Genomic DNA, 16,307 nt, shown 5'->3' with positions numbered 1-16,307 from the left:
CCGGGCACAGAGGTGAGACTGACTGGTCTAAGCATCTATGAATATTATGCAAAGCACCATGTCTGAGGCTCCAGCACCCTAATAAATCATAGGTCTTATATGATCACAGTTACATTTCTTGCATAAGGTGACAGCTTTTGAGCTATAAAAGCCACATCCCATGCATTTGTCCAGGAAAAAGTTAATGCAGAAGAAAGAGAAGGAAAGAAGAAAGATAAAAACAACGAGAAGCTGAAGTTGTTCCTTTAGGATAGCAAAAACTGCCACCGTGGAACAAACCATAGGTGTATGTAATAGAAGAGGATGATCATTTTCCACTATCTGTCTTCTCGAAGATCTTTCTAGCTGTGCAGCCTACAGGACAGTGTTCCCCAAAAGGAGTTACGTATTTTTCACAGAAGCACAAGAACTGAGATCTCTCAGATTGATTGCTCTGTTCACATCTGTATGTGCTCCCTTTTCTGCCCCTGCCTGTCCTATCAGCCTCTACTTTGCATTGTCAGTTGATTGTCCACATCAGTTTTGCATTGCCCACCACACCCAATTCAGAGATAGATGAGAAACTACCTCATTGACGTCGATGCCGTTCCTCTCCATGTAAGCCCTGTCATTCACCTGTCCTCCTTCCATAAACTCCATTAGAAGGACGCGGCTTGATGAGAGCTCCCAATAGATCCTGGGAACCTGAAACAGGAACAGATGTGTTAGGTCAAACAGCAGGCTGGGAAAGCAAGGAGAATATATCACACACAACCTAGAAAATGAGGAAAAATGGAAGAGGCTGAAGACTTGCTTTTTTCCTGAGCACAAGGGAGGTAAATCCATCTACCAGCCTATTCTCCACGACAGCAGCAATGTGTGCAAGGACAACACGCCAATTTAACAGCAGCAGGATCTGTCCTATGCAACATTTCTGGTCCCATGCTCTACAAGGTTTTGACCACCTCCCACTCCCACTGTCAGAGAGCTTGCTTATCTGCTCTGCAGTTCCTCTCGCTGGGCTGTTTAACTAGTACCTTTGCGAGTTTCTGAATCATCCACTCAGCTCCTTTAGACAGGAACTGCATCTTGTTTGCTACGCAAAGGGCCCACTTATGCAGCTCTAAAAATGATAAGCCATTGTCGTAAACTGTATTTCTGCAGTGCCCCTTGGAACAGAAATGCCTTTGAGCTGACAAACCCCGCATACTTAGGCCATCTGCAATTGAACTGGAAGAAAAAAAAAGTGTCACAAATAAGGGACTTGTCACAGAAACCCTGGGAGACCCTTAACTATCTTATTGCCAACGTGACACAGTAACAAGTGTAAAATGTCAAAGCACTTTTCATTCAATCTGCAGTAAATCAAGCTGAGTAAGGTACCAGTAAGAGGTCCAGTGTCACCCAGGGAGGCACTGATGCAGGCATCACTCAGGCTGGCTCCCCTTTTCCAACCTCTCTTTCCAGTGAAATTCTTCCCATGCTGAAGTCCCTATTGCCAAGAGTCCTTCTGCTGAAGTTCCCTTTGGAGATCTTTCACATCACTGCGCTGACATGTCAGTTCCCAAGCTGTCCAGATTTGCCTTTGCACATGGCTGAAGCCACACAGGTACATTTTACCAAAGATATTAGGGATTATTGTGCCTCGGTACAGAGATACACATTTTGGATCCTATAAAGAGAGAGCCAGCTGTGCAGCCCCCTCTCCTCACCCGCCTGACTCTGCTGTGGACTCACAACTTGCACAAAGCAAGGATTCACCACCTTGGGGCAGGACAGGAAGAGGTAAGAGGTGTTGTCCATCTAGTGTGACCAAAGCCAGGGGACCAGATAGGCCACTGCAGCTCATCATAGCTTCTGAACAAGCAGCATTTTTTAATACTCTGCTTGTAACTACTAACAGTGTCTCAGTCCCTCACAAAGTATCTGCCTCCTCCACTGTTTCTGTCCTAGAGAGATCACTTTCCCAATGTCACCCACTTTTACCTTACCATGTGTGTTCTGCTTTAGCTCAAAGGCTCCTTCGCTGAGCAATTCCAATGTCCCTCAGTCCCACTGTTCAACACTGCTGGCATACTTTGCCTGTTAACCCTGCAGAGACTTCGAGGCCAGAGATCCACTATGGGCAAGGGGGATTCAGTTACTTGCAGCCTCCCCATTTTATCCGGATGACATTTTTTGCAGTTAGATTGGTGAGAAAGAAAACCAACTCCAAAACTAACAGTACCCCAGCCCACCCAGCTCACTGATCCCTAATGCCTTAGATCATTTCAGATGATCCTCATTCTTGTCTCAAGATTTACAGGGGCAAGTCAGTGGGCTTGTAAAGCACTGTCCATGCTCTTGGAGAAGCCTCTCTCACTCACAGCCAAATTCTTCAGTGATTTTTTTTAATTACTCACAGATGTTTGGCTGTAATACTAGTTCATGGAAACAATTTATCTCTGGCTTTAAAAGCTCAAAAAGGTTCACAGCACAAAATCTACTTCTCAGCTTTCTAGCATGTTTAAGAAAATTAATGATACAGGACACCAATTCTTCTGTTGCCTTCGGGTGATGAACACGTCTCTGAATTGGCAGGTCAGATGGAAGGATCCATTATTTAGCCATCTCAAGCCATTTGTTATTGTTACACATATTGATATCATGATAACTCCTTAACCCAGCGAATGTGTGATTGGCCACTCTGTGGGGATTTACTTCAGAGTATCCTGGTTAAAGCTGCAATGGATACAGCTCTCCAAGGTACACCACTTCTGATAAGCACCCACTCAGCAAAACCTTTGGCCTTCTGTAGCCTTGGTGGCTTTTAGCTATCTGTGTCTATGGGCAGGCCACTGCTGCCACTGGGGTCCAAAAGGATTGCCCCAAACCTGGAGTCAGGTGACAAGGAATTACAGCCCTTGCATGGAGGAAGCAAAGAAAAGATGGATTCATCAGCCTGCAAAGCCTAAAAAAACTCACCTCACTTCAGACATCTGTCACTTCCATCCTGGGACTGCTGCATAAACAGGAGGTGAAAACCTCCTTTGATGTGTGTATGCAGGAGGTTCCAAAGGAGGGTGAATTTTTTGCTACTTTTGTGTCTGTGCAAAAGCAGTTTCATCACTGACTGTGCCCACAGTGCTATGTGTGCTTGACCATACATTTATTTCCAGAATGCATACAGTGCAGGCTTGTGCCTCTTGTATGTCAGCAAAAGCTTTGTGCACATGTGAGTTAGAAGATGTGAAGTTATGCCTTCCTAACAGATGTGTACATGCATGGTTGTCTTGAGACATTTGCCAGTGACCTTAGTCAGCACGTAGCCGGTGAGGTGGGGTAAGAGTGTCAGTGGGGAAAAGCACAGTATGGGTGCAGTTCAGATTGTGTATGAAGGTAACACAAATGCATTAGGCATGGATGAGTATACTCTACCCCCCTACTCTGCTCTCGTGAGACCACACTTGGAGCACTGCGTACAGTTCTGGTGTCCCCAACATAAGAAGGACATGAAGCTGTTGGAGCAAGTCCAGAGGAGGGTCACGAGGATGATCAGGGGGCTGAAGCACCTCCCAAACAAAGACAGGCTAAGAAAATTTGGACTGTTCAGCCTGGAGAAGAGAAGGCTGCGTGGAGACCTCATAGCAGCCTTCCAATACCTGAAGGGGGCCTACAAGGATGCCAGAGAGGGGCTCTTCATAAGGGACTGTAGCAATAAGACAAAGGGTAATGGGTTTAAACAGGAGAAGTTTAGGTTAGATACAAGGAAGAAGTTCTTTCCTGTGAGGGTGGTCAGGCACTGGAACAGGTTGCCCAGAGAAGTGGTAACCTTTCATCCCTGGTAGTGTTCAAGGCCAGGCTGGACAGAGCCTTGAGCAACCTAGTCTAGTGCACAGATGTGTGAAGTAACACTATTAAGGCACATACATACACAGAAATATCTGTTCCCTCACCTTCAGGAAGTCAAAGTTCTTGAACATATCAGCAACCTTCTCAGCATTTCTACCTTCGTGGAGGAAATCCAGCTCCAAGGGCAGATTCTTCTTAGCTTCTTCCACCAGCCACATGAACTCAAAATCTGGAAAGATCTGCTTCACAACCAAGAGGAGAACCTGAAGGCAAGGAAACAGGCAATCAGCTGCATCCTAGCTCCAAAGCCTCACGGCTACACACAGTATTGTTTTGATAGGACCATTCCATGTAATTTACAGGCAGGAAAAAAACCCAAACAAACCCCCAAAACAAACAAAAAAATCCTCACCAAACCAAACACAACAAAAAAACAATCTGTATGTACTTGTAGGGTTCCTGCGGTATCATAACACAACACATGGTGCCTTGGTCGTGCAACACACTTTAGCTTATTTTTCCAGCCAGGAACATCTAGGAGTTAAATGATGGCACAGACAGCAAACGGAGCCCAGCTGCCTGCTGCCTAAAAGTAAGAGAACGAAGCCCTGGAGAAGAGACCACATAGTCAAATCTCTCCAAGGGCATGGCCCAGGAGTGACCCTCTTCTGAGTCCTATGGTACTACAAGTTACTGCTTGGCTTCACTCGAACAACTCTCAGATAATGCAGAAAAGGAAGATCTAAAGTGAGACTTAACTCAGTGTTACTTCTTCCACTGCTGAGCAAGAATTTTGCAAGCACACAAAATCCACTGGGCAGCTCAGAAAAGATAGTGGAGTTTGGATACAGGTAGCAGACTACAGTTCTTTAAAGAACACTTCTGGTGGTGGTCAGAGGGCATGCTGCTCCTCAGCATCAGTCACAGCCATCCTGAGCAATGCTGAGGTGGTGTTTTGCAAGAGCCATATATCCACCACCTCCTTAAAGGGATTAAGTATTCAGCTGCACAGGGCCTTGAAAAGCCCAGCCAAGAGGTTGCTGGAAATATTTGCTTAAAGCAACATTTAAGGGACAAGTGATGGTCAATCTTTCTTGAAGAGATCATGCAACTGGATGGCTTAATCAAAACTGCACATCAGCCAAGCATGCTTTCTGTTCAAATGAAGGGCCAGTTTCTCAACCAGTGAAACAAATTTACATAAGCTGACAATCTGGACCACATTTTAAGGAAAATAACATGTTTGGGGTTTTTTAACTACTTGAGTCATAAAACAAGAATAAAACATTAAAATGTGATCCACTTTGCTATCTTTACCTTACTTGTTATGCACATCCATCTGAATATGAAAATCAACTTATTAATGTGTTCCTGGACAGTTTCCCTTTCTAGATCTCCACCACTGAGGTGGGAATTCCGGCACTGCAGGAGGAACACTTAAAGCACACACAAAAAGCTGCCATCATTGAAAGGTATGACAAAAAGTAAATTTATGAACCATCACTGCTCCTGTTCAGCTGTGTGAAAACATTTGTTCTCCACCCCTGTTTCTACTTCTCTTATCTAAATGTCAGTTCCAAACTCAATATTCCTTTAAAAATGTAATCACCAGATTCCAGACACTATTGAATGATTTTTCAATTGTTATATCTAGAAGCATAAATCCTTCCAAATTTATGTCACCCAAATGAAATGTAACCAGCCATCTTCATGAATGTGTACATAAACTTTACAGGGGCTGAAGGATTATTTCATTGGTGCCTGATGTTAGAAAATTCATGCATTGTTTTTTGCTTTCTTTAAATGCTCTTTTGGCTCAATTTACCGACTTGAACATCAGCAGGGACAAACTTAACAAGCATTTGGCCTGTCCCTTTTCTGACATGTGTCTAACATTGTCTTGAAGTAAGTATTGATATAAGAGGAACAGTGAAGTATCTCTCTCTGGATTTATCAGATGTTGTACTGATTCTTAAAGAGTCAGCACTGATGCCATGAAACCTCAAGTGAATTTAGGAATTTTCCATCTAGCTTTTCCCATCCAGATTCCTTCCCATCAGTCTCTAAATAAGACAATCTCCATCAATATTTAAATCAGCCTGCTACCTAGCTGCAATATCTAAGCAATTCTTAAAGGACCAGAACCTCATTGCAGATAATCTGGCTTTTAGTGCAGCCTACACAAGAATAGTTCCACGCAAGGATATGATAATGCATATAAACCAACACTTCACAAGATGCCCTTTAAAAACAAGGCTGCATGTGTCATGCTGTGAACTACTTTTCTATAGCTGTGTGTACACAACAGATCTTCAGGATGACAAAACAGACTGTCTATTTGAGGAAGGACAACACTAAATTCCCAAAGGGAAATACACTGGTTTAGTTTCAAGTTTCCCAGGAGGTTTAGTCTAAAACCAGAAAATACAAGAATCATTCTAAAATCATTTGTTTAAATGTCTCTTACCAGTATAAGCAGCAATCACAATAACAATACCATGGCAGGGGGGAGGTATTTTTCTATTATATCCACTGTTAAAAGGGCAAATGTTCCAAGGTGGATCTAGGTCTTGGCTCATTCACACATCATCTTCTTATTGCTCTGGTTTCACAGTATTTCATTACCTGCCCATCCTTCTTCCCTGACTGCTTAGTTTCTGCCATCCTATTCTGGGCAGGAATGAGGAATGCCATAAGCCCCTTGAGATCTGCTGTGCACGTGATGATTCACAAAAGCAAACTCATTGGGCAGACCACTGCAGTCAGTCCCGGAGAGGACCAGAATCAAATCCAAATCCTCAGCTGGACCCAAAACTAGTTTAAACAGCTCTCTGTTCTCAAACCAGCATTGAAACACACATATCACATCTTACTGGGATATCTTTATTGAACCCCCAAAATTTCACTATGAGTTCAGAATAAACATTCAGCTGCAATGTGATGTGCTCCAGCTGGAACCATCTGTGCTTCTTTGCAGACTAGCCACAATTGCTCAGAGCTGGGTATTTTAGATGCCTAAAGAAGCTTTAGTTATGTGCTCCTTTGAGAGTGTGCTAGCAGGATCTTTGATCGGATCCTTAATTCCTGATCTTCTGTGATGGTGAACTGTGTGTCATTGCATCACCAGTACCCTCTAAACACTTATCAGCCCCCTTTAACCCCCCTGTTGAATCCACAATGGAATTTAACTGAAAAACACATGCTAATCCCATAGAATGATCTTTCCTTGGCCACACAGCACTGACTGCAAGGGGAAATAAGGCCAGTTTAATCAACCACTTCATGAGCACACAGGCTGAAGACAGACTTCAGGACTCAGTCTCTAGTTCTTAAATCTCATATGGACTTACTCTGATGTCATTCATGTTTACCTGTTTTCTTCTTCTGCCCTCCTTCACTCTTACCCTCTTCCTCAGTCTTTCCATCCACACAATTGCCTGCACTGCAGTCCTCACCAACTTTCTGTGTTATTCCCATAAGGCATCATTTATCCCTGTTGAGGTTTCAAAGGTATACAATAGTGGTATTATACCTGCTTGTAACAGAGTGAACATGGCCCCCACACATTCCAATGGCAATTGCTCTGTAAGTCAAAGTCAACAGGTAGTTTTACCTCTATGAGCAAAATATCCTTGGAGCTCTGAGCTTGGACCTTTGGGTGCTGGATTTTCACTGCCACGGTTCTGCCATCCTGCAGCACTGCCTTGTGCACCTGGGCTAGTGATGCTGCTCCCAAAGGAGTGTACTCAAAACTCATGAAAAGCTCTTTTATCTGCCAGAAGAAGAGAAAGAAGCATCAGCTTGGGGTGCCAGAGACTATCCTAAAGAAAGCCCAGCCCACAGGCCAGAGATAGCATGTGCCAAAGCCGGACAGGCTCAGCCCTTTCATCCTTTCCTTGTCCCCTGCCTGAGCCTTGTCACTGCTTGGCGTCCCAGTGAAGTCTGCTAAGCATGGAAGTGCTCTGGAGATACTCTGCTCATGGAAACCTGTGGTAGAGCCCCAGCAGCGCATTTCATCTAGGACATGGAATGGCCCGGCATCATGTGAGGGATCCTTCCAGGCTGTGCTGAAAATGGGCTGGAGCAATTGTGGTCAGCATCCTTGGTCGCTACTGGGTGCAGAAGCCATCAGCTGTCCCTTTTCATGTACTTCTTTTGCAGATATTTATATTCCACCCACCATCACCCCTGAAACCTGACAGCATATTCCCATGCATTACGGCAGTGTCAGCCAGCTTACTTGGCAAAAGCCAGCATGACCAGGAGCAGTGGTAAGGGCTGGATTCAGGGCAGGGGGAAAAATGCTACAGTTTGCACTTTTTATGACTTGCCCTGAAAACCTGTTTTATGTCATGGACTTTCTAATACTCCCAGTAAAAGTAACCAGTGCTCCCTCCTCACAAAAAGCACCAGGTGGGGACAGAAAAGCACTTCATGGGCAGGAAAGGAAATTATTGGCAGCTCTGCCCATGAAACTCAGGACTAGACTATAAGAAGAGTTGCAAATAAGTAGATTCACCATGGGAAGCCAAAACCTAGACAGACATGGGTGAGGCAATGGGAGATGGGCAAAGGCCCATCTGTCCTGCATAATACAGCACCTTGCTAAGAGATCCTCAGCACAGCACTGGGCAGCCTGGACCTGAAAACACTACTGCTATGGTCACTAGAGATGCCCCTCTGCACTGCTAAATTAGCTCAGAGGGAATGCCAACACGGTTATGTGGCTTCAAGCACAGAGCTGGTTCCTCTAATGCTAGTTGAGGATTTCTGTCCTGCTCTGTAGAGCAAGGTGCAGAAGAAGGCTCTGAGGTATCCAGAAGTCAGCAAAGGGAACCTATCCCACACTTCCCACAGGCTGGACTGATTTCGCGTGAGTGGTTGAGAAGCCTGTAATTTATGCAGTAACAAAAAAGAAAGAATGTCAGTGCATTTTTATAACCTGCTTTTTAAAAGGTAATTAAAGATGGGAGCTGCAGTGAGCTAGTAATTAAATATGAATAAAGACCTTCTAAGCAAAGTCTTCATGCAAAGCATTAAACGAATATTCTTTTTGCTGACAAGGAAGAAAAATACTATACAAGGAGCAGTCTGTTCCCTTCTGCAGCTGCCAGGGAATGAGCCCCCTCCCACACCACCCTACCCCTTCTCTTCCAGCCCCTTCCACAGAAAACTATTGCTAGCAACAAACTGGAGCATTTGCAGCAATTAGATTCCAATAGAGAGTCAGCTGCCTCCAGTAATTCACTAGGAAGGTGGGTTCTATTTATTTATTTAATTCCCTTTGGTCCTGGCAGCAAAATCAATTAAGTAAAACAACTGCATTTAAAAACAACTAGTTATGTGGTTTTTAATTACAGCAGGTCCATAATTCAAACCTATTGACATTCATGCCTCTAGAGAAAAAAGGTTTTTCTCTCTTCCCCTCCGCCCTTTCTTTTCCCTCTCACTTCTGGATTTTTGAGATCCTCATTTCAGATTAATATAAAGAAAGAAGCACCTAAGATGACAGATGGCTATGGGGGCACATGTTCTAGACACAGGGACTTTCACCTTTAGGTGAAGTTTTTCTATCAGCTGAATAGAGGACCTGTTAAGCAGAAGACATTTAAGGTGGCCAGGAGCATGTTTGGCTAGGAGATCCATAAGGAAGGAAAAAACGCAGAGAACTTACCACAAGAGGTCAAGCTGCAGCTTTCTTCAACTCTCTCAACTACCCCACATACTCATATTAAAGGAGTGTACCTTTTACAGAGTAGCAACCAATATTACTAGTCTAAACTATCATAAGGGTGGTAACATCCTCCAATGGTTAAAGCACAGAACTGGGACCTCACTGGCTTGAAACCAGTAAGATGCATTTATAGTAAGATGACATATAAATTAAATAAAATTCCACCTTCTCTGGATTTCAAAAGCTTTTAATTGCCTACACTGTCAATCCAACCATTTTCACCAGTACTGAATGCATACAGGATTAAATAAAAAATAAAAAAAAAAGCTCCACATATTCCCTCAGGCAGGAATAATACATCCAATATTCTTGTGTGACAAAGTTTTCTAAGGAAACATCATTTGAAGAAAGCTGTCTCTAGGAGTTCTTTTGTGCAGAAGGATTTAATTTAAAAATTTGTTGTTCAGGACATGAAAACCAGGTTAGCAATCACGTTCATTAGAGCCAGCCCAGTGGCCCTGCTGCAGTGCAAGAGGAAATCTGTGTGCATCCACAGGCTGCAGGTGAGGGCAGCAAGGCAGGAACTGCAACAGGGCCAGAGAATTGATGGATCCTCCAGGAGCAGAAGGATAGAGTGTGCACATGGGGGAGGGAGCAGATCACCAGGCCATTACATGAGCAGGTGTGAGGATGAGATAAAGCAGCAGCACAATTACGCTTGGCTCCAGGACCCCCCACTTAGCAAATCACCCTCATTCATTATGAAATTGTGCTTTTGCAGCTCGCTGGAGGCAGCGAGTGCCTCTGATGGAGGCTGGGTGTCCCTGACATGCACAAGCAAGCGAGAGGCTGTATGACATGGAAGCAGAGAAGCGGTGAGCCAGGCTTCACACTGCCTGCTGGAGAGTAGGGTCCTTCCCAAGGGAAGGTGGCTGCACCCATTTCATGCAGGCGGGGAGTTCTTGGAGCAGGCTGCAGGCTCTTACTGCTCACAAGCACCCAGCTAATAAGCACCCTTAACAAAAACTCTAACCATCATTTCCAGGATGTGTAATTAGCAAGCAAAGGTCTGGGACAGTCTCGAGCCCACCTCACATGGTACTTAAGGAACTCTCAAGCTTCTTTCAGGACACAGCTGGTCTCAAAGGGCCTTATCAAACTGGTTATTACCATCTGTAATCCTGGCAGGAAACGAAATGAGCATAGTTTCTAGTCAGGTTTAATAGAGGTTTAAAAGAGAGAAAAGGACCTTTAGGGCTACTCTTCCAAAGAAGCAGGACAGCCAGCTGCTGGTTTACAGCTGTACAGGTGAGCAGTGTCCCTGCACGCAGTGGTTTCCCTCACTAGCCTCCTGTACAGCCAGCTCCCCATCAGGCACATGCTTAACCAGCAGGTGAATGTGTCACTGTATTTCACTAGCTGGAAATACAGCCCTGACTGTCTAGTTCTAAGGAATGAAGCTCATTTAATTTTAAATATGCAAAATCTTTTCATGATTGTTGGTATTAGTATTCACACCTCAGGCAGCTGATAAAAAAGCTCTTACAGGATCTATCTACTTAGACACTTATTAGTATGTATTTGTGCTGAGGTTGCACCTAGAGACCATCATTAAGCCCAGAGTACCATTGTATGAAATGCACAGCCACGGCGGGCCCTGCACAAACTCACACATTCCAGGAGTCCCCAGTTGTCACCTACAGGCCTCCTCACATGCTGAAGTGCCCTCCCAAAGCACACACTGCTCTGCCTGAGGTCTGTGGCACACACCAGCTGATGTGCAACGCTGAGCATCAGAATGCCTCAGTATTTTTTGTGAATCCTGTCCTTAAACACTTACGAAGTTACTGGAAGTCAACTGGATTTAAACTTCCAAATCCGGAGTCCTTTCTGAAAGTACTACCATACATGACCTGACCAGCATGTTCTTAGAAGTCTTTGACAGAGATGGGCCTTAACCCACATATCCCAAGTTCCAGCCTGATGTCTCCAAACCTTAAATGTTAACTGTGCATGTCTTGCTAGCTTATTTCTTTTGAAATATACTGTCTCTTAATCCCAGCCTTTCTATATCCATGTGCTGCAGCAAATGATCAAATATGACCACCTGCTTTCAACCTGCCCGCTCCACAGAGAGGTATATTCCCTTCCCTTTCCAGAAGGGCTGCCAACAATATACGCTGGAGCAGGACCCTCAGTCTTGCAGCCCCTTCCTGGCTCAGCACTACGTAACAACATCCCAAGTGGGATGTGGTAGCTCTGCTCTGCCATGCTGACCACAGCAGATGAACACTGCCGGTGTGGTAGCACTCCATTCAGGACAAATTTAGGGTGCAGTGCGATGCAGGATCACTAACAGAAGGTGTTTCAACAGCCCAGCCCTGTTTAGCTGGCAGGTTGAACCCCTTCCAGCTTAGTGCTCCAGACCCCTATTATGTTGTGTAGCCAGAATGAGACTACTAAAGGGTCTAAGTAAGAAGATTTTGCATTGCAAGTCCTACCCGGGAGGTTTCCAGCAGAGTCCAGGATAGTTTTGAAAATTCTGGTTTTCCACAATCACTTACATAAAACCTTTCCCCTGCCAAGCTAAACCACTCCAATACAGGTAGTATCAGTGAGGAGACTTTGAAATGCTCAGCATTTCCCAGGGGAAGACAGTCCTTCACCAAACCATTTCAAAACTGCCTTCAAGTATTTCCCAGGACTTCAAAGGAGACTTCAGCCTGGAAAGACAGACAATGGGAAGGGAACATCACAGAGCTCTATAAAATCACTCCTGTCATAGACAACAGGATTGGGAACGCTTGTTCACTCCAGGAGCAGCAAATTATCAGTTAGAACACAAGACGACCAGATGGCAGGACTAAAACAAGCAAAAAGAAGTACTTTTCCCCCACCAATTATACCATGGAACTCATGGCCACAGGATGTTATGAATACCAGAATTCCAGGTGGGTAGATAGGTCAATGAAGAAAATCCATCACAAGCTATTAAACACCAAGATAAAATCTCTGGCCCAGGAAATCTCTAATCTTCATCTTGCTGGAAGATGGAAGATCATACCAAGTAAAGTTTAACTATATGCCTGTCATGCTTTTATAGCCTTTGTCTCCTAGCCAACATTGGCTATAGTTGGAGGCAGTGGTGGGCTTCAGCTTTTGGTCTGATCTGTACAGTCATCCTTATGTTCTTCAAAAGCTCTTCCCACCAGACTGACAGTCTCAAAAAGTCACTGTTATCAGAAAGTTACTGACAGATCCTGTAAGTTTCTGAGTGTCGTAGCTTAAGCCCAGCCAGTAACTCGAAACAACACAGCCACTCCCTCACTCCCCCCTTCTTTCTCCCCCTGCTCCCGCAGGGACGGGGAGAATAATCGGAGGAATGTAACTCCCACGAGTTGAGATAACAGCACTCCAGTAACTAAGGTATAATACAAACCACTACTGCTACCACCAATAATAATGATAAGGGAAATAACAGGGGGAGAGGACACAACCACTCACCACCCGCTGACCGATACCCAGCCCGACCTGAGCAGCGATCTGGGCCTTCCAGTTAACTCTCCCCAGTTTCTATACTGGGCATGACGTGCTGTGGTATGGAATAGCCCTTTGGCCAGTTTGGGTCAGGTGTCCTGCCTCTGCTTCCTCCCGGCTTCCCCTCCTCCCTGGCAGGACAAAGTCCTTGGTCAGAGTAAACATTACTGAGCAACAACTAAAAACATCGGTGTTATCAGCGTTGTTCCCAGACTGAAAGTCAAAACCACAGCACTGCACCAGCTACTGAGAAGGAGAAAAAATGACTGCTGTAGCTGAACCCAGGACACTGAGAAGGTATGGGGGAACCACAGCTGGCCCAGTGCCCAGGGTAAACCCTGGCCACTGGTAACAGCTCATCTTCATGAAGCCTCTGTCATATAACTTTCAGACAATAAAGTTGCTTCTGTTACCAAAAGTATAGAGATACACCAGAACTGAGTGCAAATATGCCCATGTCATGGGACTCTGCCAATCTGGCACATCTGGGGAACATGCAGCAGAAGCTGTGACCATCTCAAACAAAGGCCCTCTCCAGACACTCCACCTATCACAGATGCTCAAAACAATTCACAAAAAGTGGCCCAACAGGGATGATGCTATTATTTTATCACCAAAAAGCAATGCAAACTGAAACACTCAGAACCTCAGCCACAATTTCACAGCAGATCACTTCTTGGGATCACAGCATATTGTAATTGCTCCCAACTCTTGCATTTTGTATTTGGAGATAGCAATCTATGAGACGTCCTGCTACTTAAGAAGGGGCTGACTAGGCAGCACAGGATTAACCTGAACTTCTTGCCCCAAGGATACTCATCACAGGCCATGATACAACACAGCTCCATTAACAAGTGTTGTATTGTGATGACTAGGAGCAGCTCACAGACTTGTAGCATTTTGTTGCCATGCAGCAGCACAGGAAGATGCGTATGAGGAAGCTGGTATAAATCCATTCAAGACAAAGGGAATCATACAGTTGGGAGAAAGGTCCATGGTGGAAGCTGACAGCAAGAAAGTGATTGAGGTAGGTAAATTTTGCACATCTCCTTGTGGTGTCATTCTCCAAGCTGGAATTCTTTTCATGAGGTGACTCAGTTCATTTTTTTTTCCATTCCTGATGGAGACAGCACTGAACAGTCCCCTCTTGATCATGGATCCATGGATGGCAATTTGCTAAGGTAAGCTCAGTCTGCAAGAGCTTTCTGAGATTTACACAGGAATCATGCCATCCCCAGCCTCCCAGCCAAGACAGCATAGAGCACTGTTAAAATGGGATTTGTGAACTTGCTGGAAAACAGACTAACACAATACCACTCTGGGAAGAGAGCAGCTTTCCATGGGAATTTTTGGGGGCTGCAGCTGTCATCTTAACACTGCATAGTACAATGTCCCCTCTATTTCATGTGAAAGAATAGCTGAAGAGTTACTCACTTCTATGTCTGATACAGCATTTCTAAGGCTTGTGGCTCCCAGAAATTTTGGAATTCATTGCATTGACACTAGGACCTTATTGCTTTCAAAAGTCAGAATGCCCTTCCTGGACTAGGTTTAAGGGTTGCAAACTTCAGTCTAGGCTGGCCACCTTTTCAAGAACACACACATAGCTGTCCCTGGTCTCACTGGTACCTGCAAGTCTGCAAGACCAGAGTTCCAGGCACGAGAAGATGTTACCTTGGAGTAGAACAATCTACTCAGACAGCGAATGAGGGTTTTTTCCATTGTCCCAGCCTTTCTATCCTGTCTATGAAAACAAAATGTCACAGCGTTGCTCTGAGAATTATTAAGACAGCAAAAACTGAAAGATTAGATTTATCGCAGCAGACAGTGGATTATGAAGAATAATTCATCAAACGTCAGAACAAACAGCCCACAATTTATAGGCGGCTTTGTTGAGTCAGTGAAATCTGATTGGACTTCTCCCCACCTAATGAATGCCAAGCCTAATTGATGGTTCCCAAATGCATCTGTCAAGAACATGTATTTATTAACTCAATATTTTTAATAATATTGTAGATATATACAGAATAGTGGTTTTATTCTGAATGGATTCACTGGTGTTCATATTATATTTGCATGAAAGTGTGCACGTATATAGAGGTATACCCTGCATCCAAATGAATACAGGTAAAAGGTATGTGTGTATTCTGATGCACTGAAACAATTACATGTGGCTTATTACATAAAATCCCTGCATCTTTCAGTGCATGGGATGGCAAAGCACTGTGGTCCATTTCAAGGGGAGATGTGCATTAAGGTGCCTGCCTAGAATTTTAAAGAGCTAACGTTGGCTCTTCATGATATCGCCTGTGATGCTGGGCCACACCGTGTCACAGAGCTCAGGCACGGATAAGAAGAATTAGGGCTGTCCAGTCAGCTGTAAATCTGCCCTTATCTAATTTCTCAGGATCAAATTTGTAACTTTAATATATTTTTAAAAACCATCTGTACCATACATATACAACAGGTATTACACACACAGCCACAGACATGTAACTTCATCTGCCAATGGTATACACATTTGCTCCTGGCATGCTGATCACTGCTAACTCGATTAATCACTGCTAATGTTGCACTGCAATAGCAAAAAATGAAGGCTGTCCATCAGCCTTTCTTCTCAGAAAAGGCTGTGAGCCAGCTGGGCTATGAAGTTCATCTTTTCCTGTTCTTTCTAGGTGGTACCACTTTGGTACACAGAAGCCCACTACCAGCTATACCACAAAGAATCTTCTCTGTGATCCTACCAACAGCATTTCCCAGTCACAAAGCCATGAATATTACAGAAAATGAACTCTGCTAAAGGAAGAGTCCTTGATTCAATCATCTGGAGACCAAAGTTGGCTCACTCATTCACTACCTGATACCTACGATCCTGGTTATTCCCTGTTCTGCTAACCTACCATCCTTTTTCTTCAATCTCTTCTAGCTAGAAAAACATTGAGAAAGCCTACATAAAGCCACCCTTGCTTTCATTTCATCCATCCACTGAGCTGTACAGCAACACATCAATCTACTTGCTATAGTACCTTTAATTGTTAGAGTCATACTTTGAGGAAAAGCATCTTTTATTCCATCCCTGACGACTCTTACTATTTAATAGTACGTGCTCAGACACACACATCGTAGCTTCATTTATTTTCCTAAGTCAGATCCTTAAGACAAGGTAGAACTGTCTGACAGTATCAGTCATCCTGAATCGAAACCAATCTCAGTGGTGACAGCTACAACAGGCAGCAACAGCAAGGAGCAGACACAGATTTTATAGATCTGCCAAGATCCTACCTGT

General features: G+C 44.3%; 1 protein-coding gene across 1 annotated transcript in view; it reads right to left on the bottom strand.

The window, feature by feature from the left end:
* Positions 1 to 567: 567 nt before the first annotated feature.
* ADCK1 (aarF domain containing kinase 1) overlaps positions 568 to 16,307 on the bottom strand; it is a gene marked incomplete at its 3' end in the record, with an annotated part of 56,892 nt that continues 41,152 nt past the window's right edge. Inside the window, exons 4-6 of the mRNA XM_010018731.1 lie at positions 7,424 to 7,582; positions 3,915 to 4,073; positions 568 to 684 (exon numbers count right to left, since the gene is read on the bottom strand). Coding sequence (XP_010017033.1) covers positions 568 to 684; positions 3,915 to 4,073; positions 7,424 to 7,582 — 435 coding nt within the window. The remainder of the gene's footprint in view (positions 685 to 3,914; positions 4,074 to 7,423; positions 7,583 to 16,307) is intronic.

This window comes from Nestor notabilis, unplaced genomic scaffold, assembly GCF_000696875.1.
Source record: "Nestor notabilis isolate BGI_N333 unplaced genomic scaffold, ASM69687v1 scaffold22467, whole genome shotgun sequence".
NCBI classification, from domain to species: Eukaryota; Metazoa; Chordata; class Aves; order Psittaciformes; family Psittacidae; genus Nestor; species Nestor notabilis.
The sequence above is the reverse complement of the archived record's forward strand: the minus strand, read 5'-3'. Positions and strand labels throughout refer to the sequence as shown.